At 54.2% G+C, this 24960-nt stretch overlaps 1 protein-coding gene across 4 annotated transcripts in view; it reads right to left on the bottom strand.

The window, feature by feature from the left end:
* Megf6 (multiple EGF-like-domains 6) overlaps positions 1 to 24960 on the bottom strand; it is a 105018-nt gene that overhangs the window by 16653 nt on the left and 63405 nt on the right. For 3 of the 4 annotated variants that reach the window (XM_006538826.3, NM_001162977.1, XM_011250240.1), the window contains 12 exons: positions 16545 to 16667; positions 9517 to 9642; positions 8125 to 8247; positions 6818 to 6940; positions 6508 to 6645; positions 5924 to 6043; positions 5232 to 5354; positions 4790 to 4960; positions 4396 to 4527; positions 2945 to 3073; positions 840 to 968; positions 75 to 209 (listed from right to left, as the gene is read on the bottom strand). In XM_006538826.3, the coding sequence (XP_006538889.1) occupies positions 75 to 209; positions 840 to 968; positions 2945 to 3073; positions 4396 to 4527; positions 4790 to 4960; positions 5232 to 5354; positions 5924 to 6043; positions 6508 to 6645; positions 6818 to 6940; positions 8125 to 8247; positions 9517 to 9642; positions 16545 to 16667 (1572 nt within the window). Of the gene's footprint in view, positions 1 to 74; positions 210 to 839; positions 969 to 2944; positions 3074 to 4395; positions 4528 to 4789; positions 4961 to 5231; positions 5355 to 5923; positions 6044 to 6507; positions 6646 to 6817; positions 6941 to 8124; positions 8248 to 9516; positions 9643 to 16544; positions 16668 to 21188; positions 21546 to 24960 lie in introns of those variants that run through there. The other variant, XM_006538827.2, reaches the window with a different exon arrangement.

The raw sequence follows: 24960 nt of genomic DNA, 5'->3' as shown, positions 1-24960 counted from the left end.
AGGTAAGACACAATTGTATGATGGAAGTGAGGTTCTCAATGGCCTTGGGACCTCCCTCTCTTCCAGAGACTCACCCGCCTCGCAGCGCTCGCCCTGGAAGCCGGCCTTGCAGGAGCAGCTGCCATCCTTCGAGTTACAAGATCTTGTGTGTGACTGCTCACAAAGGCAGTCCTCAGAACAGCCCGGTCCAAAGGCCCAGGGAGGGCAAGCTGTAGACGCAGAGCCATAAGGAGCCTGCCTACTACAGCACCCACCCAAGTCAGCCCAAATCAGCAGGGGTGAGATCCATATGCCGCTGTAGCTGAGTCCCCTTCCAGAACATTCTAGGAATTCTAGCCCGTGGCCTGGAGACTTAGGGCTAAGAACCAGGGTCTGCATAGCTGATAGGCTATCCCTAGGTCGGACCACTTTCCAGTTAGGACAACCCTGGCTTTCTCCTCTCAAGCATCTTTCACAGATATCAAACACTACCATCACCCTCTCTTTCTCCGCTAAGCCACCATTCCCTTCCTTCCCTGAGAGTCCGTGTAACAGAGACAGGAACTCTGCCAGGGGCTGGGAAGTTGGTTTTGTTCCACAAGCCAAGATCAATGTCCCAGAAGCTTCCTGGGACGTCCTGTCTTGCTTGCCTGCACTACCAGGTGTGAGCTAAGAGTCACACCAGTCTAGGGTCAGTGCACCAGATACCTAGAGGCCAACACAGCAGTGATATAGGCCTCCAGCTGATATGTAACTGCAAGTCAACTCATCTATAGAGGCTACCATAATGCTCCCAGCACAGTGTGAAGCAGTACAAAGCAGGTGTTCCCATATATATAGACAGATGTAGTAGAACTCACCAAGGTGACAGAAACGGCCATAGAGGCCTGGGTCACAGAGGCAGGCCCCATAGAGGCGGTGGCACCGGCCCCGGTTAGCACAGTGGCATTTCTTACGACAGTGTTTGCCGTAGAAGCCCTTGGGGCAGCCTGTGGGGAACAGTTTAAAGAGAATCAAGAAGTTGGCCCACCCACACATGGTCCTCAGATGAAGACACACTTAGAGGCCTAGTATCCAGGTCAGGAGACAGGAGCAGCCATGTCCAATGGACACAAGCTGAACTTCCTGATGAGGCCTGTTAGCTGGGCTGGCCAGTCCCTCAGAGCCAGCAGCACTGTGCACACTCACCAGCCCGCAAAACTCTAAGTGTCCTGACCCCTGACCCACACAGAATGTAGAGCCCAACCTCTCCACCCCAGAGGGAAAGTTCCAAGGCCTCACCTGGTCAGGACCACACCCAGGCCTGGGAGGCCTCAGGGCTAAAGCTGCCCTTGTCCCTCTGGCTCTGCCCTGCCCCATGTCTCTACCAAAAGGGATATAGATAGTTGAATCCTCAAAAGCTGCCAGGTCCCAATCCCCAGGCTCTTGAGAAAAGAGCACCCCACCTTGCCCAAGTAGCTCCCCAGATACAATAACAAATAGTGTCCTTAGTTCACAGGCAGGCAGCCTTGAGACAGAGAGAGGAAGGCAGTGAAGAGGTGTGAGCAGATACAGTCACAGGAAGAGGCAGGAAGAATGCACCCCCCAAAGTAAGGGACACCCAGGGTGTGAGAAACACAAGGTACCCATGAGGTCTCCAACCCCAAAATCTGCCTGCTCTCCCCAGAGGCCCCATTCAGCTCACTATACTGATGTATTTCACTTGCTGGGGCATCTGGTGGCCCTCCCGCAGGACTGCAGAAGAAGTCTCTGGGAAGTGACGTAAATTCAGATCCTATACCTGCCAAATGTCCCTGCGGACACCTGGAGCCTGTCATACCTATGGTTCTTCTAGTCTCCACGTGTTTGCAACAGAGACAGTAAGTGGGACGGGGGACAGGGGACGGGGAGAGCACAAAACACCCTGTGACTACCCTGCTACCCTATTGTCTCAGACTACCCTGGGACCCTTCCTTGGGCTGGTGTTATGGTTTGTATATGCTTAGCCCAGAAAGTGGCACTATTAGAAGGTGTGACCCTGTTGGAGTAAGTGTGGTCTTGTTAGTGTGGGCTTTAAGACCCTCATCCTAGCTGCCTACAAGCCAGTATTCTGCTAGCAGCCTTCAGATGAAGATGTAGAACTCTCAGCTCCTCCTGCACCATGCCTGCCTGGATGCTGCCATGTTCCCACCTTGATGATAGTGGACTGAACCTCTGAACCTGTAAGCCAGCCCCAATTAAATGTTGTCCTTTATAAGAGTTGTCTTGGTTGTGGTGTCTGTTCCCAGCAGTAAAACCCTGACTAAGACAGCTAGCTGGGTTCTGTCAACTGTATCTTCCCACTCAAATGCAATGGTTCTAAACCTGTGGCTTCCAAGCCGTTTGGGGGTCGAATGACCCTTTCACAGGGGTCGCTTAAGGTCATCAGCATATCAGATATTTACATTATGATTCACAACAGTAGCAAATTGCAGTTATGAAGTAGCAACGGAAACAACTCTATGGTTGCACCATTAGGAAGGTAGGAAACCACTGACCTAACAGGAACAGGTAAAATGGTCGAATAAAGTCCTGGACACCCAAAGATAAAGCTATTCCCCCCGAGAAAGTTAGTCCCATGAACTGTAATTCTCCCACAGTGTTGAAGCTGCAGCTAGACAGGATGTTAAACATCACCCCATGCAGCCACCAGCACAGGCAGAATTCCTCCTACAAGGCCCAGCTGGCCATCACCCAGAACTGCTTGGATGGTCCCAGGTCCGAGGGGCTCACCACCTCCCCAGAGAATCCATTCCAAACATGTTTCCACCCATGGTGTTAAGCCTTAACCTTCTATATGTTAGTTCCAGGAAATGGGCATCATGTCTCACTAGAGCTCTTTGTTCCCTCCCAGGCACAGCCTAAAGCCCTGGAACAAGAATAGGAGTCTGTCCCAAGCTCCATATTGCTTCCCTTTCTTTAGAGTTCCCAGGGGGGTTACACGCACCATCCTCACAGTGGGCTCCACTGACGCCTGGGGGACAGCGGCAGGCTCCTGACACCGGGTCACAGGTCCCACCATTCTGACAGATGCAGGGAGAGCTACAGTTCTTCCCAAAAGTGTCTGGAGGACAAGCTACAGGGGATGACAGGGAGACACCAGGATTACCAACAGCCGAACTCAGGTTCTCCTGGCATTAAAGGCAACCATTTTAAACAACAGCCTGAAACAGGAAATGATGCCATCTGTGCCTCTAGGCCCCAACCATGCTCAGGGCAGACATCACTAATCAATGGCTACATCATGACATCTAACACACGCAAGGACCCATTTAATCAGATGACCTATTTCAGGTGATCCTCACAGCCTGAAGGGCCTGGTGGCTTTGGGAAGGATAAGGAAGACTGGAGATAGATCCATTTTCAGGGTGCTTCAGGTACTAATTTGTTATGTAGTCCTAAGCAAGGCTCTGCTCCCATCAGATGGTTCAGAATCCCCACTACCTGTACAAGAGAAGCCCGCCCACTAGCTCTCCTCCACAGACACCTCCAACAGTCTTAGCTATTTGTTGATTTGTCATTAGATGCCTAGAGACTGATGCTTTCCAGAGTGCTCCACATCCTAGCACCATGTCTATTACAAGGGGCAGGGATTGGGGAACAGTTGGCAGACACTTATCAAAGGGAGGGATGAACCGATAAAATGGTGAATAGGTGGGATTAATGGAATGGATGGGTACATGGATGTAGAGAAGGATGCATGGGTGGGTAAGTATGGAAATAGATGGATGGGTATATGGGTGTATAGATGGATGGATGGATGGATGGATGGATGGATGGATGGATGGATAGGTGAATGGATAGGTGGGTGGATGGCTGGGTGGGTAAGGAGATAGATGGATGGGTGGGTGGATAGACAGATCGATGGATGGGTGGGTAGACAGATGGATGGGTGGGTAGATGGATGGATGGGTGGGTGGGTAGACAGATCGATGGATGGGTGGGTAGACAGATAGATGGATGGGTGGGTAGATGGATGGATGGGTGGATAAATGGATGGATGGGTACATAGGTATATAGATGGATGGATGGGTACATGATTGTAGAGATAGATGTATGGATGGGTGGGTAGGTAGACAAGTGGATAGATGGGTACATGGGTGTATAGATGGATGGATGGGTGTGTAGACGGATAGATAGGTGTGTAGATGGATGGATGGGTAGGTGAGTAGACAGATGGATGGATATGTAGACAGTTGGATGGGTAGGTAGGTGGGTAGGTAAAAGGGCAGATTGATAGATGGATAGACAGATGGGTGAGTGGACAGATGGTCAGACAGAGGGGTGTGTGGACATACTCAGATTCTTCTCCCCAGAGCTAGGCAGGGGGAACCATACAGAATGAATCACAGCTCTTGGGGTTCACAGACTCTGCCTAGACCCCACCAGCAGCCTCACTCTCATTGCAGATGATCCCGGTCCAGCCCTCTGGGCAGTCACAGCCATCCAGGCCCGGGAAGCAGGTCCCCCCATTCCTGCAGTCATCGCAGGTTAGGCTGCAGTCATGGCCGAAGGAGTGATCCAAGCAGACTGCAGGAAGACAGGGAGAGGGACTTCTGAACTGGATCCCTAGCCTCAGGCCCTTAGGTCAGAGAGGAGAGAGCGATGGAGATCCCCAGCCTCTAAGTTCCAAGGTAAGACACAGGATTCCCACCCTAGGCCAGTTGAACCCCAGATGAGCTTACACATTGTAAGGGGTAGGCCCTTCTGGGAGCCCTCAACATCATAGGGCAGCCTAGCCCAGGAACTGCCATCCCCAAGGGGAGAAGCCAAGGGCAGGCTCATGCCTCACCAAACTTCTCAGTGAGAGTGTGTTCTCCCCGCAGCTCCGCCACAGCCTCCTCCTCAGCCCCATAGTCATCTTGGAAGAGTTGTGGAAGCTCATCCCCCAGCACCGCAATGTGGGGCAGGGGCCGGACAAAGGGCAGCTGGCCATCCAGGTCCACCACGGATTCTTCTAGGGCTGGGGATGAACACACAGGCCTCTCAGCCTTTGCCGCCCACTGACTCAGCAACAGCACCGTCATAGGTCGGCAGCTCTTGAAATGGGATGCTCAAGACCCCACCCCCACCCTCCACCCCCCACTCCCCCCCCCCCCCCGTAACACTGTGTCCTAGCCTATCAATCATGAACCCAACCAGCCTGCTGGCCCCACCCCTACAGCAGGAGACAGACAGTGTGGGCTACTGGGAACAGACACCCAGAAGGTAGGGAAGCGTAGGGGGAGGCTCACGCGTGCAGCCCCTGCGGTCCTCATCCAGCCGGTAGCCAGCCTCACAGAAGCACTGGAAGGAGCCAGCCAGATTAGAACAGTGGTGTTCGCAGCCGCTGTGACCAGAGGCACACTCGTCAACATCTGCAGACAAACAGGGATGCTGGGGTTGTGTTTCCAGGGAGGACCCTTCCTGCTCTGGCTGTACCCAATTGACCAAGTCTAGTGCTCGTCCCTCTAAGCAGCTGTAACACTACCACCACCCTACCCCATTCCAGCCACAGAGACTGCCTCAGAAGTCTTTCCCCTCAAGAGTGAAGGGACAGGGGACATCTGCCAGGAGAGTCATTTAAGGAGAAGGCAGAAGCATGCCCCAACTTTGCGAGGGAAGCCAGTGCTTACAGACCAGAGAGAGAGAGGGAAGGAGGGAGGAGGAAGGGGCAATGGTGTGTGTGACTTAAAGTACATGATTGCATACAAGTATATGCTTGTGGCTGTATGCGAGCCTGACTAGCCACATGTACAGCTTGTGTGTAGTACGTCAGATCATAAGCAAGTTGACATGTGGTCAGGGTGGGTGTGTCTGAGCATACAGCAGGCACTTAATCAATGTCCATTTAGCAGAGCAGGAAGCAGGTGGATCCCATGTCCACCTCAGGAGGGCCAAGGCTAACCCCTAACCACCCAGCTGCTACCGCACGGCATGCGCTCACCCTCACAGCCACAGCCGTCTGTGTTGAGTCTGTAGCCGGCGAAGCAGCTACACTCATACCCACCGGGGGTGTTGGCACACACCTGCTGGCAGCACGGAGAGTTGGCGCAGTCGTCGATGTCTGTGGGACACACACAGGAGCCTACTGGTGCCATGGATACACATATACCCTCCCACAATCTCACAGCAACAACTCGGGCACACCCACACCCTTGTGTACATGCCTGTACACAATCCTACCTGACCTTGTGTGAGCCTGTACAGGATCACTTGCTCACTACATACAACCAATCATGCGTACAGCCACAGAACCACAGACAACTGGAAGGAACAGTTCCACGGACACCTCTCCCCCTCCCCCACGCCCCCTCCCACGCGCCAACCCAAGCACTCAGAATCCTTCTGGGCTGTGGTGCTGATGCTGACTCTTGTCAACTCTCCTGCAGCTCCTGCTGAGCCCAGGCAGTCAAGAGCAGCAAGCAGAGAGAGGAGACTTCTAAGCCATAGCACCAAACAAGTCCAAGACTTGCTGTAGCAGCGATGAAGATGGAGGGGCAGGGCAGCCTGGAAGGAACCGGCTCGCACCAATGCAGGTCTTCTGGTCCTCATCCAGCTCATAACCACGAGGGCAGGTGCACAGGGGCCCTGTGCTAGTGTGACTACAGCCGTGTGAGCAGCCTCCGTTGCCAGCCTCGCAGCTGTTCACAATCTCCATCTCGATCCCTGTGAGGAGATCCCAGCTGAGATGAGGGGTCGGCACTCCCTCAGCAGCCCCTGGGGACCCGCACCCAGAGCTGCCCAACTGAAACTGACTCTAGGGTCTTGGGGAGCCACATTAGTACCCCAATCACCCCCAGTCCACTGTTTGCGGTAACCCCCAGTCCTGGTGACTCACGGTAACACTGCCGGCCATCAGCACCCAGCTCATAGCCTGCGTGACACACACACTTAAAGGACCCCTGAGTGTTGAGGCAGCCATGAGCACACTGGGCCAGACCCAAGGCACATTCGTCCACATCTGCAAGGGAGAGACAGGGAAGGGATGTTAGGGACTCCCAACAATGGGAAAGTGATGGTGGCTGATATCACAGGGCACATTAACAGCCTCTTGGCTTAGACACCATAGTGTAGACCATGCTGTCCCAATACCTGCAAGGCACGGCTTGACAGAGAGCAGATGGTGGTGACCCAAATTGTGTTTCATAATGAGCCCAGAGGGGGTCCTTTCTGTTTGTTTGTTTGTTTTATTTATTTATTTATTTATTTATTTATTTATTTGGTTTTTCAAGGCAGGGTTTCTCTGTATAGCCCTGGCTGTCCTGGAACTCACTTTGTAGACCAGGCTGGCCTCAAACTAGAAATCCGCCTGCCTCTGCCTCCCAAGTGCTGGGATTAAAGGCGTGTGCCACCACGCCCGGCTTGTTTGTTTTTTAAATGTCTATGAGTATACTGTTGCTGTCTTCAGACACACCAGAAGAGGGCATCGGATCTCATTACAGATGATTGTGAGCCACTAAGTGGTTGCTGGGAATTGAACTCAAGACCTCTGTAAGAGCAGCCAGTACTTGTAACCACTGAGCCATCTCTCCAGCCCGAGGGGGTCTTTTCTGTTGCAACAGTAATAACTTCCTAGTGCAAGATGGGCATGGGTGTGTGGCTACTTTCCCCACCCTTCGGTCACCTGAGTATCTGACATGACACTTGGAGGTAGCCCAGGAGCAGCTCAATTGCCCTGTAGTCACTGGGCAAAGGGCAGACTCCCTAAGTCTGGTCATCCCAGACCCACTATCTACAGAGAGATCAAGATCAGGACAGCACATTTGGCCCAGCTGTATGACAGCAGCCAGCAAGATGAAGGAATGAATTCTAGAAACTAGTGTCCAACTACAGTCACCGATCCATTTAACACCACCAGTCCCGAGAAAGGCCAGCACTGACTTGCTGGAACACATTTTGGGGTATATAGGTGGCTTTTTTTCCCTCTCCCTTGCTGACCTCTCCTGGGTTCTAAGGACTAGGTGCCAGTTGGACAATATAGGAAGCCCGAGTTCCCTCCCTTCTGCAGAAACCTGGCTGGGTTGTAGACCATTCCTTGGGGTGCCTCCCTCCCATCTACTGTCAGGGGGAGGAGATCACTCTAGGTCACCCAAAGACCCACCCACCAGGTGCCTCGGGGATGCTGGGCTAGACAGAGCACCCTACCTTCACAGGCTTTGCGGTCTGCAGCAAGCTGGTAACCTGGGTGGCAGCCACAGTGGGCAAGGCCCCGGAGTTCCTGGCATGTATGCATACAGCCACCATTGCCGTCTGCACAGGGGCTTCTCCCTGGATACCAGAGGGATGGAGGCAGAGAAAAGAGATGGGGAAAGGGACTCTGACGACTCAGAATCCCCTTCAGTACAGGAATTCCTCTCTGCTCCAGCCTGTGCCATGCCCCCGCAGCTGGAGGCAGCTCTGAGTTCCCCCAATAAGTCTCTATTCCCCAGTAAGTCTCCATAGCCAAGGTCGGGACTCCTAAGGCTCTGCCAGAACAGAGTCAGCACCCGACCAAACCCACGACTTTCAAGTGTCATGGCTCCCAAAGAATGTGCACCATGTTAAGAAGAAAAGCCTAGCAGGAAGGCGGCCTTCCAGCAAGGGGGTGGCCAGCCCAGGTCAGCTCTGACTGTGAGCCTGGCCTGCTCCCCCCAGATCTCTTGCTTTGAGAAACAGTGTTGATCCCAGCACTTGGGAGGCAGAGGCAGGCGGATTTCTGAGTTCGAGGCCAGCCTGGTCTACAGAGTGGGTTCCAGGACAGCCAGGGCTACACAGAGAAACCCTGTCTCAAAAACAAAACAAAACAAAACAAGACAAAACAAAACAAACAAAACAAAACGAGAAACAGTGTTGAAACAGAAGCCCCAAACCATGTGATCCCCAGTCCTCTGACCCAAGGATCCCATGTGATCAGCCAAGCCTATGACTGCCCCCCAAAGCCTGTACCCCTCTCAACCTCGTAACTCCCTCAGCCCTGTCAAACTCTCCCCCTTTGCATCCCCAGGGCTCCAGCTCTGTGATTCCCTCCATCCTGTAACCTTCGCACTCCTGTGACCCCGTGAACTACTAACAACCCCAGCTCTGTAACCTATTCAGCCCTGTGCCCCCTAATTTTGTGATCTCCCAGTCCTGAGACCCCATGCCATTCCACCCACATGGCTGGCCTCGGCCCCCTCATATTAACACTCCCTCCCTCCTGTGCTGGGGAGTCTCAGCACCTGCTCTGTCCCACTTCCACATGATGTGGGGGAGGGGACTCTGGTCCTGACCCACACACTCCTTTAGCAAAGTCTTTCTCCTAGGCAGGCATTCTAAAGTCCCAGAGCCTGGCTGGCTCCTCCACCCACACCCCAGACAGACACCTAGAGAGCCAGAATGCTGTCTGCATCCTGAACTTCCTGTTCGGAGGACCCAAAACCTGGTAGCACTCACCATGCCTGCAGCTCAGGCCCACAGCAGCCCTCACCTCCCTCCTACCACCAGGTATCCATCCTCACATCAGCTTCTCCCCTGAATCCTGGACCCCCTCGTTCTCCCAGCTGCACAAACAATACTTACGGACACAGCGCCTGCCATCCTCCTGCAGCTGGTACTGGGGCCGGCACTGGCAGCGGTGCTGTGTCACGGTGAGCTGTACACACTGATGCTGGCAGCCACCATTTCCCAGAGTGCAGGAGCTGATGGCTGGGGACATGAAGAGCTTAGATCAGGCCAAGAGCACAGATCATCCCCACACTGGCAGGATCAATGACGATGGATTCCCACATGAACCCTCACCAGCCTCCCCTTCTTCTCAGTTCCCAGCAAGCCTAATTCCCCAATCACCTACAGGGTCCACAGTACAATAGATCTCTCTCTCCCTCCCTCCCTCCCCCCTCCCCCAATCCTGTAAACCCAGCCCACTTAGAGGCTGGAAACAAGACAGATCATCCTAACTTGATGGAAGCCTAGCATTTCCCCAGCACAAAACACGAAACCCCAGAAGCAGCAGCTGGCTCACTCCCTGACAGCAGGCTAGGAGGCATAGCAAGATCAACCCTTGGTCCTCAGGCCAGGACAAAAGGAAGGGCAGCTGTGGAGCGTCTACAAATGGGCGCCACTTCACCTCACAGGCCAGGCAGGCCACACCTCACACCCAACCAAAGCATCCAGACTTCCCAGCATCCATAGGTCCTCAGTGAGACCATGTCCCAGAGGGCAGCACCCTGACCCTCCTGACTGGACTTCTGCTGCAGGGCGTGGTTAGAGGGGTGGGCTGGGCTGGTAGGCGCCTGTGTGCTCTCTGGGTGATATCCTTCATAACCTCGGCTGGCCTGTGGAGAAGGGGAAGATGCTCTGCCCGGCAAGGCGTGGAGGACGGACATAGAGTTTCCACCAGCCGTGGCAGCCAGCTCCTGGTATGGATTTGGTTACAACGGAGCCTCTGGCAATGGCCTTGTGGTTAGAGGAAGTTAGCCCTAAGCTCTGGAGGGGAAGCCACAAGAATGCAGCCATGGCCTGGGAGGTGAGGCTGTCTGCCTGCCTGCGGGCCTGTGCCCAGAGCTGTGTCAGCAAACCTGAGACTCATCACTAAAGCACTTTGGGTGGCAATGCTCAGCCCTAGATGCCGCCTAGAATGTGGGAACTCTGTCAGCTTTAAGCAGTTCGGTCCTTGGCCTAGCTTGGAAATATGGTTAATGACTGCCTAAGGAATTGGGGTCTGGCACTGCTGGGGTCAGCACTGCAAGGCCCAGGTGCTGGCAGCTGCGTGGGCCTCGTGAGATGCCTCGGGGATCTGAGAAGGCCGGCCTTCCTTCAAAGCAAGCCTGCTTAAAGGCCACATTGCTTGTACAACAGCTCTCTCCTCGCTCACGTGACACACAGCCGGAGGAACACATGGAGGCCCCCTTCTCTGGGGCGAAGCCAGCCACGGGGAGGCAGAGACTGATCTCCTGGCCACGTGGGGTCCCGATATAAGGGAGAAGCCACAGCGATCTCCCACAGAACTGAGGTAAGCTTGCTAACCTGTGCTCTTCCCCATCTCTGCTCTGACCCCCTACACTGGACATAAGCCACGCTGAGCCCAGGCCTGGCTGACCTCACCTGAGCCAGCTGTTCGGCCACCAGCCCTCCCTCCTGAGGCGTCCCGGCGCCCATGCACGTGGCCTCAGCTGGCCCCACATTCCTGGGGGCTCTGTTTACTCATGCTCACCACACCAACTGCGTCCCTACTCGGGACACGTAATACGAACCAGAAGCCCATTCTGGCAGGGCCGGGCAGGCACAGGGGCATGACGTCTCAGCGTCTCAGCAGGAAGCACCATCCACCAGGAGGGAAAGGTACTTCATCTCCAAAGCAGCGGAATGAGTCCACCACGGCTGGCACTAAAGACTTGGGATGCCAGTGCAGCTTCACACCCTCAGAACCACCCCAGCCCTTCACTCCACAGGACTGCATCCGCCCAGATGCTCCCAAGCTGTGCACACCAGGGAGCCAGGCCAGCATCACCCAGCACATCCTTTGTGGATTCCGGGAAAGCTGAGCCAGGCAGATTTTTGTCCTCTCTGCGCTGGGCTTCACAGCTCCAGGAATGGCCAGGGTCTGTGTCTCCAGGCTCCTCAAGTTACTGAGGCACAGCTGTAAGACACACACTCGGGGCTTCTGCCAAGACCAGGGCCAGAGGCTCACATCTGGTTGTGGTGCTAGAAATCAGACCCAAGGTCAGACATGAGCAAAGCCGAGAGACCTTTGGAGCAGAAGCCAGGGGCTGAGAGACCTTTGGAGAGGTCAGTGGCTGAGTGACCTTTGGAGCGAAGTCAGGGACTGGCCTCCCTGCAGTAAGTATATATAGATGCATACTCATAAGGCAAATGCCTCAGCCAGGGTCGGTGAGACACCTAAAAGCACAGTACTGGAGATATATAGGCAGGAGGGTTGAGAACTCCAGGCAACAGGGCCGGATGGGTCTGTCTCCACAATATGCCCCGATTCCCCTTTCAGCCCACAGAAGTCTGTGGTCTGTATACAAGCCTGCAGGACCCAATATTCCGCCTCGGCCCACTTCCCGATCAGACACAAATGACTACAGTTGGGTGACATTCTTTATTAGAGTCTTAATGTCTGTGTGTTCCTGCTCCACCTCTGCCTTCCACCCTAATCGCCCCCGCCCTGCCCCGCCCAACTCAGGCCCCGCCCCGCCCCATCCCACCCTTTCCCCTCCACAACCCCGCCCCCGCTCCGCCCCGTCATGTCATAGGCTGAAGCCCTCTGATATGACATTGTTCAGAAGCTGGGTCTTATACCTTAATTAAGGTTGGAAGTGGTCCCACAGATGGGGCTCTGACCGCGCCAGGGACCAGAAGGGCTGGCACCTTGCTCTTGGACTTGCAACTATGAGCGAAATAAAGCCCTGTGGCTTAAGCCCACGTGGTGTTTGGTCCCGGCAGCCTCCACTGACCAGTTGGAATTCCACCACAGCTGGGCTGCAACTCCACCCACAGCCAGCAGGAGTCGCACTACTCAGGACAGGGTGTGAAGTGCAGAGCTCGGAGGAAAGACCTGGTTTGGTGGAGAAAGAGCCTGGATCTCATAGAAAATACATTTCCTATAGGACAGGGGGCTGCTTGCGCCAACCTGGTTAACACTCTTGGATGTATGGTGCCCCAACAAAGGACGCTTGTCCAGTCTCAGGAGGCAGTACCTGTACTCCAGGCTCAACCTTGGGTCTTGAGCCAAAGCCTCAGAGAGCCTTTCATCAGGAACACCCGAGGGTCATTTAGTTGGCTGCACATGAAGAGCCAGGTCTGCCTCCAGCCAGCCAAGCCAAGCCAAGCCAAGCCAAGTTCATCAGCTTCTTTATTGCATCCTCCAGATCATCCTGGAGGGTTGGGGCTGGCTCAACTGATGTGGCCATAAGGTGCTGAGAGCTCCCTCTATGCTCCATCAGTGGCCAGAGCAGCCTGTCCTTCCAGGGAGCCCTGGGCAATTTTCTACTGCCAAGGCTTAACTTCTGGCTGCACCCCTCCAGGGAAACACACTCAATCCAGTGAGAGGCCTCATAAGAAATTCCCAGCTTCCTCCCCCCAAAGCATTTACCAAAATACTTGGTGGGTTACGTAGATGGCAGATAGAACCCATAAGCAGGTGCACTCAATCACAAAACCAACGTTGGGCCTACTTGACCCAAGGGCAGAGGAATGGGTCCCTCCCAAAACTCCCCTACCCGCTTCAATCCAGCACCACCGTCAGTCACCAAGTATGCACACACACACACCCATGACATGCCATTTTCCTGAATGCCCACCGTGGCTGCCTAACCTCCCCTGCTGGGTTCTGCACCCAGTATGGGCTGCTCAACCTCGACACCCCTGTTCCACCTCAGCCTGTTCCTCTAGGCCAAGTGGAAGCAGTCCCTGCCCTTCGAAGAGCCAGGGTAGGATCATGAGACAGAGGAAGGGACTGACCACAGCAGCTGCTTTCTCTTTTCCCACCTCTCCCTCAGGCCAGGCCTCCTCAGGCTTCTCAGGGCTGGGAAGCTGACCCCTTGTGCAACTGTAACCCCTGCCAGGTTTTGGAAGAACTGGGAGACACGGGCAGAGCTGCATTGGCGGCTCCGTGGGGATGGGTTTTGCAAAAGAGCCTGGCAGTCTGCACGTTTGAGCTGCCTGTGGCTTTGGCCCCAGACCAAGCAGACTGCCAGCAGCAGTCTCGGGGGCCCAAGCAGCTTTCCTTGAGGTTTCTCCTCCAGGACGGAGCCTTGGGGACAGACTGGAGCCTGTAAAGTCCTTTACCGTCCCAAAGCCTGGGGAGTGAAAACCGTGTACCACAGGTACACACAAGTAGGAACAGGCCAAGGGCAGGGCTGGGCAGCTTTCCATCAGTCATGTGACTCTGGCGGCAGGACCACCACAGGTATATGTTATGTGTTAGCAGCAGAGCCCGCCCCAAGGGTGTCCATCCTGAGCCAACAGGTGTAACATAAAGAGAAGAGACCCCCCCTCCCCCCCGCTTTGCCATGGGGCTAAGCCAGCAATAGCCATGGTCCCTTAGACTGGCCCCATTTGTCCTTCACATACAAGGAAACATCCATACACAAGAACTGTGCCCAGGTCACACTAAAAGCCACTAGACAAGTGCACAGCACGCGGAGCACCTCAGCCACACGGAGAAGCAGGGCACCCCTTTTGCTGTTAGGATACCCCGAGGCCGTTCCCCTCCGGAGCTCTGCAAAATGTCACGGGAAAGCAGGAACGCTCCTGGACCATCAGCCAAACCACCCCACTGGGCAGGCCCTACTTTCCATGGCTGGGGAAAGGAGGAACTGGCTCATGCTAGAACACAGAAAAAGCTAGAGCAGCCTCAGGCCTGGCTGTCCCCACCTCAGAAATGAGAGGGAGGACAGAGCACCCAGGAGAGTGCATACTAAATCATGGGTGGGGCCTTGCTGTCCCCATTGGAGTGCTGTCCAAGACAGGGGACAATGTTCTTACTACAGTGGCTTGGTAGCAAAGTCCTTAAAATTCTCATTTTTAAGCTCAGCAGTTTAAAGCATTGGCTGATCTTGCAGAGGACCTGGATTGGATTCCCAGCATCCACACGGCAGCTCACAGACATCTGTAACTCTATGTCTAGGGGTTCCAACCCCCTCTTCTGGCCTTGAGGGGTACCAGGCTTATGCATAGTGTACACACATACAAACAAACATTCGTGCACATAAAATAAAATAAGTAAAATTTAAAGAGAGAATGGAAGTGGGAATCTTTCTGATTTTTCTCTCTATTAAGCATAGAGAGTATTTGGTGCAGGGTGTGGTGGCTCAAGCCTCAAATCCTGACACTTGGGAGGTGGAGGCTGGAGGTACAGACGCTCAATGCCAGCTCTGGCTACAAAGTAAGTCCAGGCTGCCTCAGCCTGGCGACACCTTAGGAGAAAGGAAGGGAGGAAGGATTGCACTAGCATCTCTTAACAGAGATGTAGGACATTATCCTGCTGTCCCCAGACACAGTAAACCAGGAGATTGTGATCTTAGGAAGCATCCGTGTAAAAACCCTCGCTGAAAGTTACAGCTTAAAAAAGAGAGAGAGAGAGAGAGATTCTCTGAAGCGCCCCATCCAGCCAATACTCCTGCAGTCAGATAAGCTCTCAGGTAGGAGGGGCCAGGAGGCAGGCATGGGTGTGTGGAAACCAGTGGAAGGAAGCCCTGAGAACCCATCCACTTAAACAATGTTGGGCAACAGCCACAGGGCCAGTGAAGACCATCAATAATAAACACACGCCTTGAACCCATCCTTCTGGTGCCCCAAGGGTGTAGAATCTAGCACGTCTGTCCCCAGCAACAGCAATGGGTGATGCAGGCACAGGACCAAGGCAGGGTAAGAGGATATCCCTCCTGGGCTTCCTGAGGCCCGCAGCTCAGTACCTCTGAGCAGTGCCACCGGTCACTCTGGGTCTAAGAAGCATCGTCCTCTCTGACTGTTAATGATACATGTCATCCTGGCTCTTAATCCTCTCAAGGCTTCTCAGTGACGGTCACAAGAGAAGAGTGTCCTAGTCCTGGATCCATCCAGCAGCAGGGGTCACCCCTCACACCAATCTCCAGGGTCACCTCTCTTTAAGGAGTACCCTGCCTGGCAAGGGTGCCCAAGGCTAAAGAGTCCAAGCCACAGACTCCCAGAAGGGCCAGCAGGCAGGCACTGGGTTCTGCTATCACCGTTACCCCTGCCTGAAACACATGGCAACATTTCTGCATCTGCTTCTGCTTCTCACTGACTGGCTCCTGGAGTGGAGAGGACAGAGGCTGGGACATGTGTGTATGGGGTGCAACCCCCCAGGGCTGGCACATGACCAGCCATCTGGCAGCCAAGACCAGGCTGTTCAGAACTGGCCCAAGCTGTCTAGGTCTCCAAAGTAGAAAGTAGGGGTGCCCTTCCCCAGAACAACATAGAAGCAGAGGGAGGGACCCACCGTGCGTGCCTTACGCCGGGTGCCTGTCCGCAGGCCCAGAGTGCATTGTGGAGCTTCCTTTGCATAACATGGGTGTTTCTTTAGCTCTAAGCTGTCAGGGGCTCTGTGTCCTCGAGAGGCCACTAAGCCCTCCCCTCACAGCAGAGCCTCTACATAGTCAGAGGCCAGGGGCCTGCTCTCTGGCTGCCCCTCACCACTACCGAAGCTCACATGCTCACACATGCAGGCTTCCGGAGAATTCCCGCTCTGCAGACCAAGAAATGCTTTCAATCGACACGGCCAAGTCTCAGCCTTCCTTCCTACCTCCTGAGAGCAACCCAAGGAGTCCCCCACCTCACGTCTTGGTGGCAGCTCAGCTAGGCCTGGGTCCCCACAGACTGATCAACCCCCGTAGATGGTCTCAATCTCTCAACAAGACAGCATGGTTGCAGAGCGGGCAGAGCCTGAGGGCACAGGGACCTGGGGAGTGCAGTAAAGGTGCGCTTAGGACTCCCAGGTAGCCATGCTCCTTAGGAAGGAGCCCCCAAGGGCATAGCCCAGTGCCAGCCCACTCAGACATAACTGGGCCCCTTCTGCAGACATGGGTACATTCTGGAGAGTGAGTTTCACCAAAGGTTCAGAGCCCCAGGCAGGTGACACTTACCCAGGCAGGTCCTGCCATCTGTGTGGAGCCGGAAGCCGGGTTTGCACTCACAGAGGTAAGAGCCGGGGGTATTCACACACCTGTGTTGACAACCACCATTGTGTGATCGACATTCATCCACATCTAGACAGAGGGAGAGAGAGTGGAGTTACCAGCTAGGTACACACTGGGCTAGGCCCACTGCACCAAGGAGACAGACGGCACCCAAACTCAAGACCTTCTCAGACTTTATCTATTTCCCTTGTGACCCCAGACATAATCAGTGCCCATCTTCCATGGCTAGCATGCCCTGACAGGAAGAGCTACCAGAGGAAATTTCAGCATGAGCCATTGTCTTCTTTATAGCAGATGCACACAACCCCAAGGGTAGGGCCAGCCCAGGGAGGGCTCCAGGGAGGAGCTTCAGGGTCAAGCATAGACTCCAGGCATGGACAGTGTCTGTTGTCTGTCTGTCCAGGAAGCATCCTCCTTTCTGTTTCTCAGTGCTTCCTGGGACCTGTCTACTGGGAGTGTACCCCCTCACTTGGTGGTGCCCCTTCTACAGTTTCTATGGTGACCAGGTATCTCCGGTCAAAAATGGGGATGTAGTGAAGAGCTGACTGGCTGGGTGGCAAAGGGCTCACCTGGAGCCACATGAGTGTGCCCTGCTCTGTGTGCCTGTCACAAAAGGCGGGAAACAACGGTACGAATGTTCCTGTTTCACGAAGCAACCGTCACTCGAGTCCTCAGCTGATGTGAGAACAAAAGCCTGACATACTTGAGACAGAAGAGTCAGGGCACATGAGGGTTTCAGACCCCACGTTAGAGGAGCTGGGGTAACAACATCCATCTCAGGGAGTCCGAAGAAGAGTGGTTCTTGAGCTCACAGCCTTGGCAGGTCACAAAAGCACACACAGCTCAGCGGAGGTAGTGCCAGGGACTTTCTCAGCCAGCTGGTCTGTAAAACTTGAGACAGTCTGGGGTTCTTGGGCATCACTCCTGCACCCCAACACCGAGGATAGGGTGAACAGGCTTAAAAGCATTGACTCTGAGCCACCCTCAGCACCCTGGCAAGGGATGCTAAATCCTCCCAGGCCAATCCAAGCAAAGTGGCCAGTGTGCATGTAGCTGCATGATCAGGAGCCCTGCTGACCACAAAGAAGGCAGCCTCTGAAGGACTCCTGAGCACAAGGTAGGCGTTTCTCAACAGGACCACCCTGCTAGCTCTCCGTACCCAGGCGTGCCAGCTACTGTCTCCCTGTTCGCTCACACATGCTAGCTCTCCACAGTCCTTTGAGACAGGGTCAGTCACCAGCCCCGCTCTGTGTGCAGCCCTCCCCACAAGGTGCATGATCACTCCCATTACACATCTGCCATGCATGGATAGGGCCTTTAGCACTGTCTCCTGAGTGCCTCTTAAGAGGGGCTGGCATACTGACTCCAGCTTCCATCCCTTCCTAAAGGTGCTTCCTGGACACAGAGGGCATAATTCTGTGAGAGTGACAGTTTTTAACAGCGTAGGTTTGAGCTCTGTAGCACCACAACGGGCTCTCAGCACCTCCAGCACCGTCATGCTCAGGATGAAGGGTTTGCTCCTGACACACCCCTGAAGCCCTGACAGACAGGCATCTTCTGAACCGAGATAAACCCTTTTACAGAGGTAACTGGTACCCTGAAAGCAGGGCAGGACCCGTGACCTAAATCCTGCTCACTTCAACACAAAGTAGGCCACACGGCGGCAGCACAGAACGATACTCAGTGTGGAGGACCTCTGAGCTGCTTGCTGAGCCTACGACGGGAGCTTTGGCCATAACCTGAGGAGCCACAGGCTCAGTGGTCCTCAAAGTTAGCATGGGAGGTTAGATGTTTCCCACTCAGAGCACTGCACAGCAAAATAAAAACTGCAGACACGACTGAGCAAAGGACCTGGCCTCGGGAGAGAGTTCTGGATTGTCTGGAGGGGTCAGAGAAAGCAAGCTGGAGTGGTGGTTAGCTCTGCCACCTCAGCACTTAGGAAGCTGACAGGAAAATCATGGACAATAATAACTGACAAGGAGGGTCAGAGAGGAGGAGCCATCAGGATGGAGCAGGGGTCTGAGACTAGAAGACACGTATGGCTGGTATTGAGGATGGAGGACCCGCTGTGAGCCCAGGATATACTTGACCTCTGCACACTGGAGATGACAGAGGTTTGACCAGGTTTGCTCTCAGCTTACACATCAATTCTAGCCTCTTAGGACTCCCATTTCCAGAGCCTGCAGGTGTTCTGATTACAGTTGTTGTTGTTGTTGTTGTTGTTGTTGTTGTTGGAGAGAGGGTCTCATATCGTCAAGGCTAGCCTCAAACTCACTATGTAGCCAGGGATAGCCCTGAACTTCCAATCCCCTGCCTCCTCCTCCTGAGTTCTGGGATTACAGACATATGCTACTATATCTAGTTTTTAATGCAGCGCTGGGAATGGAAAGCAGGCCTCTGTGTGTGTCAGGCAAGCATTCTCCCAACTGAGTTATACCCCAGCCTGGGTCTGCATTGTTTTAAGGCACCAAATGGAGACTGAACTACCAGTGGTCATGGAAAAAAAAAAATACAGAGTACAGACAGCTCTGTTGTTTAATTTGGGTCTCGGCAGCGGCTGTTCCATACTACAGTTCCTAGCCTGTCCGACTGACTCAGTAGTACCTGCTGGAGGTTGCCTGCATGGCAAGATTCATGAGAGCTTTCTGTCCCCTGGCACGTGCAGAGGCTAAGTTCCCTGGAATTTCTTATCCCATAGGTTCCAGGACTGTGCAGACCTCCCACACATAGACAATGCAGCTGGGGTCACACGGACTGTGCAGTGGGACCATCTCGAGATGCTGCCCCGATAGCAGAGCCTGCTAAGAGCAGAGATAGCTGGCTGCCACTGTAGCATGGACACCCTCCTGCTGACCAATGAGAATGAGCCTGAGCACAACACGCCCGCCAGTCGGACCTGGGAGTCAGAACGGAACCTGCTTGTTCAAGGGGCTACTTCTGGTAGCAGGCAAACCCACTGTCTACGGAGTACCAGAGAAGGGCCATCTGGCTGGGGGGCAGGAGAGGTCATTTTAAGTAGTTCTGCCCTCCTCTGCTGTTGCCAGTGACTGGGGACTTGGCAGCCTCGGGACAAGATAAGCAGTACTTGCTAGCATTGCTGTGCCAACCTGGGCCAGTTCCCTTGGGATCTGGGAAAACTTGTAAGTACCTGCTTAGCTGAGGCTGAGCCTGGTGGTGCTTCGGGGAGGCACTAAGAACACCACCAGGACAGACCAGGGGCACCAATCCCTACCTAACCCAGTGGCACGCAACAGTCAGAGCTAGCCAGCCACCAAATGCTGCCTCCGCGGAAACCAACTTGGAGCTTTCTCAAGCTTCACCATGGCTTCCAGAAAACACAAGGGCCCCCAGGACCTTCCCACTCTGCCAGATGCCAAGTGAGAGCTTTCTGTTGCCACAAACAAGGCACCGGGTTCTCACTCTTGTAAGCCATACTCCACAAGCCTTCCTCTTGCTGCTTCTGCAAAAGCTCAGAGCAGGGACTGGGCTCCAAGCTCTCCATAGCCTCCCGATGCCACACAGGCTCCCAAGTGCCACTTACAAGGCAGTGAGTGACATACTGGCCTGGCCTGGGAAGAACCACTGAGCAAGAGATCTGCTTGGAGCTGGAGGCTGTCGGACCCTTGAATCAGGTGCCTCAGAGGAGGCAGGCAGCATCTGGTTTCTCCTGGGTGGGACTCACCACAGGGACATCTCCCAAGAGTCTCAGGCAACCCTTGTCTCCCCCCCGGACTGCAAGTGACTAGTCACTCAAGAGCCCAACACACCACAGCCCCAAGTCACACATTCCTGAGGGTGCCAGCTTTGAGCTCTGTATAGATAGCCACGTGTAGAGAGGCTGGCTCAGATGCATCAAATCCCAGATTTCAGGGTGAAGTAGAACAAAAGGAGTCTCACCCCAGTGGCTACTAGAGTCTTAAGCCCAGAGCCTCTAAGTGGCTCTGCTGGCTGGAACCGAGAGGCTCGTGTGGCAAAATGACAATACCTACCACACTCACACCAGCACCCCCCCCCCCAAAAAAAAGGTCTAGCTTCTAGGAGCATGGTCCCTGAGCACCTCTCTCCAGCCTGCCTTCTCACCTGACTCCAGAGTGGCCGATACAGAAGAGGGGGCATCAGAAGCTTAGAGCAAGAAGCGGGAATGGTAGCCCCCTCCAGTCAAGTGACCTCTCTGCTTTTTGCTCGGGGTACATCTGGACCCTGACTCAGCAGCCGTGACCACTTGCTGGGTTCTTCTGGTCCTGCTCTCTCCAATCTTGTGCTCAGTTCCTGGCACTGAGCACTGGCTGCTCATTCAGAGGACCTAGATTTGATTCCCAGCACCCACTTGGGGGCTCACGGCTATCAGTAACTCCGGTTCCAGGGGATCCGACACCCTCTTCTGGCCCCTGAGGTCACTGCATACACAAAGTACGCATACATGCATGCAGACAGAACAAGCATACCATACACATCAAGCATAAGTAAACGAGAGAGAGAGAGAGAGAGAGAGAGAGAGAGAGAGAGAGAGAGAGAGAGAGGGGGGGGGGGGGGCAGGCGCAAAGGGAGGGACATTGTGACCCCACCCACCCCTGCTCATGGGGTGCCCACCTGGCCTCTGGTCATTGGTGCTCACGGGGTAGCCGGTCTGGCTCAGGTGGCATGGGTAGCAGTTCCTCCACAGATAGCGATAGTGAGTGCTGGTGGCACTCCCCAGGCTGCCCAGAAGCCACCAGAGCATTGCCAGCCCGCCCCAGCCCCGGGACACCTCCATGCCGGGTCTGTGAAGCAGTGGGCAGCCTGAGCTCAGGGATCTTGTTCAGGGCTCCAGCTCCAGGCTCCAGTGTACATCCAGCTCAGACACAGACAGTCGGACACACTCCAACTCTGAGGCACTCAGGCTGTGTGTGCCGGCAGGCAGCAGCTCTGGGTCTGGCATGTCCCGCCCCTTTTGCCTTTATGGTCTCAGCTTTCCCTCCTCCCCTTGCAGGTAAAGGCCAAATCCTCAGACTCCAGAGGGAGCCGCCCCCTCCCAGCCCCGCCCCAAGCCCCCCAGGGGGCCATGCTGGTCCCGCCAGCCCGCCCCGAGAATTCCTACTGGCTCACTCACAATCAAATCATGATCCACTCAAAACCGCAGGCACATACATCCACAGACACATGTGTATACACAGTCCCCTGCCCCTGCGTCCCACCCCACCCCACCCCCGTACAAATGCATACAGAAGACATTAACGGATGTGCAACTTCAGAGATGCACACACAAACGTGCACGGATACACAGTCACGGAGTCCTGGCCAGCACAGAAGAGAAACCAAAGTAGAGAATGAAGCCATCCTGGCAAGGCTGAGAGGCCCTGCTGAGGAGGCTTGGTGGGGAGTGAGAGGAGGCGGGGCAGTGTGAGGCCACAGTACAAAGCCGGAATCCTAGGCATGGAGATGCTACCACCACCCCCCCTCGCTTCTAAGCCCAGTGTCCCAGTCTCTTCTACCCTCCACTGGGCTCCATGAGGAGAGCTTGGAAAGAGTCCCAGCTTCCCTCGGCACCAAGAGAGAGCTAAAGAACAGTATAGACAAGCCGGAGAGGCAGGGGTGGGGGGCACAGCCCTTTGTACAGGTGAGGGTCTGCAGAAGATACTTCCTCTAATTGCAAGAAGCCACATGTTCAGACCTTTAGCCAGAGGCTGTGTAGCTCACCTTGCATGAGAGTCAGGTCCGGGATTCCAGCTTGAGCCTGTACCATTTTCCAATACACCCTCTCAATCACAGACGCCCTCCCTTTTCCTAGACCCTGAGATGTGCCCAGCATGCTGAAACTTGGATAAGATAGGGTGCTTGGTCACCGTGTAATCCCTGTTGGGAAGGTACTCCAACTCTAAGCTGAGTCCCTGAACCAGGGTGGAAGGGCAGGACACCTGTCCATGCACGCTCCGGAGCCCTGACGGCAGCCCACAAAGGAGGCAGCAGTGACATCCCAGGAACATAATTAGCTCCGCTGGAAGCTATCAGTATCTCCCTATGAACACCACAGACAGTGAGCACAAGGCTGTGTTAGCCATAGCTGCCAAGAAGGAAGAGGGTTCGTGCTCCCTGGGTCACCAAACCATGGGGTAGAAAGGTGCATGACCTCTGACCCACTGACCACATAAGGCAGAGAAAAGATCCTGCTGGCCAGCAATCCGGAACCTCTGGGAGAGGCAGCCTTGAAAGCCCACATTATCCCACCTGCCCTGTCCTGTCTGGAATCTGGGGCCCAGCCTACCGTATCACCAACCTGCTGGGGCATGACAGCATAGACATGCCTGTCTGGGATCTGCTGGTCTGCGGGGTAAGCCCCCCTCTCCTGCCTTCCCTGAGTGGCACACCTCAGAGGCTCCAAGCCCTTGCCTTGGGGTGCTTCCAGAAACCTCCCCAATAGGCATGGTGTGGGTGGGGCTTGGATGGCAGACAACTCTCATAGTATGGCACTGCTTGCTACTGTTCAACATGGACCCCATTTGCCAATGGAAATGTGAGGGTCCCAACCTGTATTCTGGATCCCACTGGTGTCTGTCTGGAAGTTAGGGCTCTAGCTGAATCAGAGAAGCATGGGATGAGGTACCCAGCTCACTTAGAGAAACAGGACTCTCCAAGTCAAGTCACTTCACCAGTGAGTGATGAGCCAGCACTTCCTCTGCTGGCAGGCAAGGTGACACTAACTCCTGCTTGGGCAAAACACACTCTGACATCTTCCAAACTCAAGGTCCTGGAAGGAGGCCACCACTTACCTGATGAGTGTTTGTTTTTAATTACATGTACACATGTGTATATGTACATTTGAAACAAGCTACAGTTATCTGGGAAAAGAAACTTCAATTGAGACAATGTCTCCATCAGATTGGCCTGTAGGCAAGCCTTTAATTAGGCATTTTCTTGATTAATGATTTATGTGGGAGGGCTCAGCCCAGCCGTGCTACTCCTGAGCAGGTGGTCCTAGGCTGTATTAAAAACTACAAACACGGCAATCCAGCAAGGGGGCTGTTATATAGCAGTTTCCTCAAGATTAAAACAATCTATCCTGCAGAGAAGCTCCTTAAGGATAAAAAGTAACAACTCAAAAGAGCTTCAGGAAGTCCCTGAAACTGACCAGATTCACTAGGCCCCTCCCTCCAAAGGGTAAACAAGACCGCTAAGAGTCACTCTCAGACAAGCTGCCTGGAAGGGTAGCTTAGGCCAACTGGAAAGGTACTTGCAAAGCACACGCTCCCACAGGTTGAGCTGCTTGCAGGCTGTTCAGTGTGCTCCAAGTTCCCAGCTTTTGTGAATAGTCACCCATGCTGGGGTGCACTTTTGTGTTGCAGCTGTCTTTGCATCATTTTCTCCTCCTGTAATTAATCCCTCACCCATATTCTTGTAAGTTGCCCCAATAAAACTTATCGGTTTCCAGAGTGGGACCTTAATGGCAACCACACTTTAGTGTGTCGTGAGCTCCCTTATCTGGAGTGAGTAGACACTGTGCAGACTACATCTTCTCAGGAAGTCTGTCTCACAGCAGCAGCCCTCCTCCCTCCACAGCCTCTGCTTCAGCTCCTGCCTCCAGATTCTGCCGAGATCCTGCTCAGACTTCCTTCTGTCATCAAGCAAATCCTGAGAGTTGTAAGCTAAAACAAACCCTTTTTCTCCCAACTTGCTTTAGTTGTGGTGTTTGTAGTGGTTTGAAAGAGATGTCCCCTGTAAGTTTCAAGCATTTGAATACTTAGGACCCAGTGCTAGAAACTGTATCACTGTGGGTGAGATGGGGGGGGGGTGTTAAAACTTTGCCACTTCAAGTTAGCCTTCTTGGTTTCCTGTTGTAGATCAGTTGTGAGCTCTCAGCTGCTGCTACAGCACTACCCTGCCTAGTTGTCTTTTCCATGCCCCAACCCAGCCATGACACCCCAGTTTCCTCCCTATAATATGGAGTGGCCATGGCAGCGCCTCCCTCCTGTGGGTGAAGTGTGGAGGTCAGGCTTGGGCCCTTTAATAATGCCAAACCCTAAGGCTAAACATTAAGTCATGACAGTGTCCAGAGCTGGTCCCTGAAGGACCTGTCCTTCCCCATCAGACCTAAAGATGTCATGGGATCCTGCCAGACTGGCCTATCCATCAGTAGCCACGTGCCCACTGACCCCTTAGCTACTGACTTCAGCTGCTACTCTAACCCAAATGGGGCCATTTATTCCCATGTCCTGCATCCGTATGTCCTGGCCCAAATCACAGTCCAGGGGCTTGCAAAGCCACCCTACTGTCCCCACCATCTCCCTCAGTGTCATTAAACATATCCAGACATAGGACTTTGGGGTCTGGATGCTGTTTGGGAAATGCCTTCCCAATACAAACCCGCTGTGGCTCCGCTTGTGGAATG

The sequence above is a fragment of the Mus musculus genome, chromosome 4 (assembly GCF_000001635.26).
Source record: "Mus musculus strain C57BL/6J chromosome 4, GRCm38.p6 C57BL/6J".
Taxonomy (NCBI): domain Eukaryota; kingdom Metazoa; phylum Chordata; class Mammalia; order Rodentia; family Muridae; genus Mus; species Mus musculus.
The sequence above is the reverse complement of the archived record's forward strand: the minus strand, read 5'-3'. Positions and strand labels throughout refer to the sequence as shown.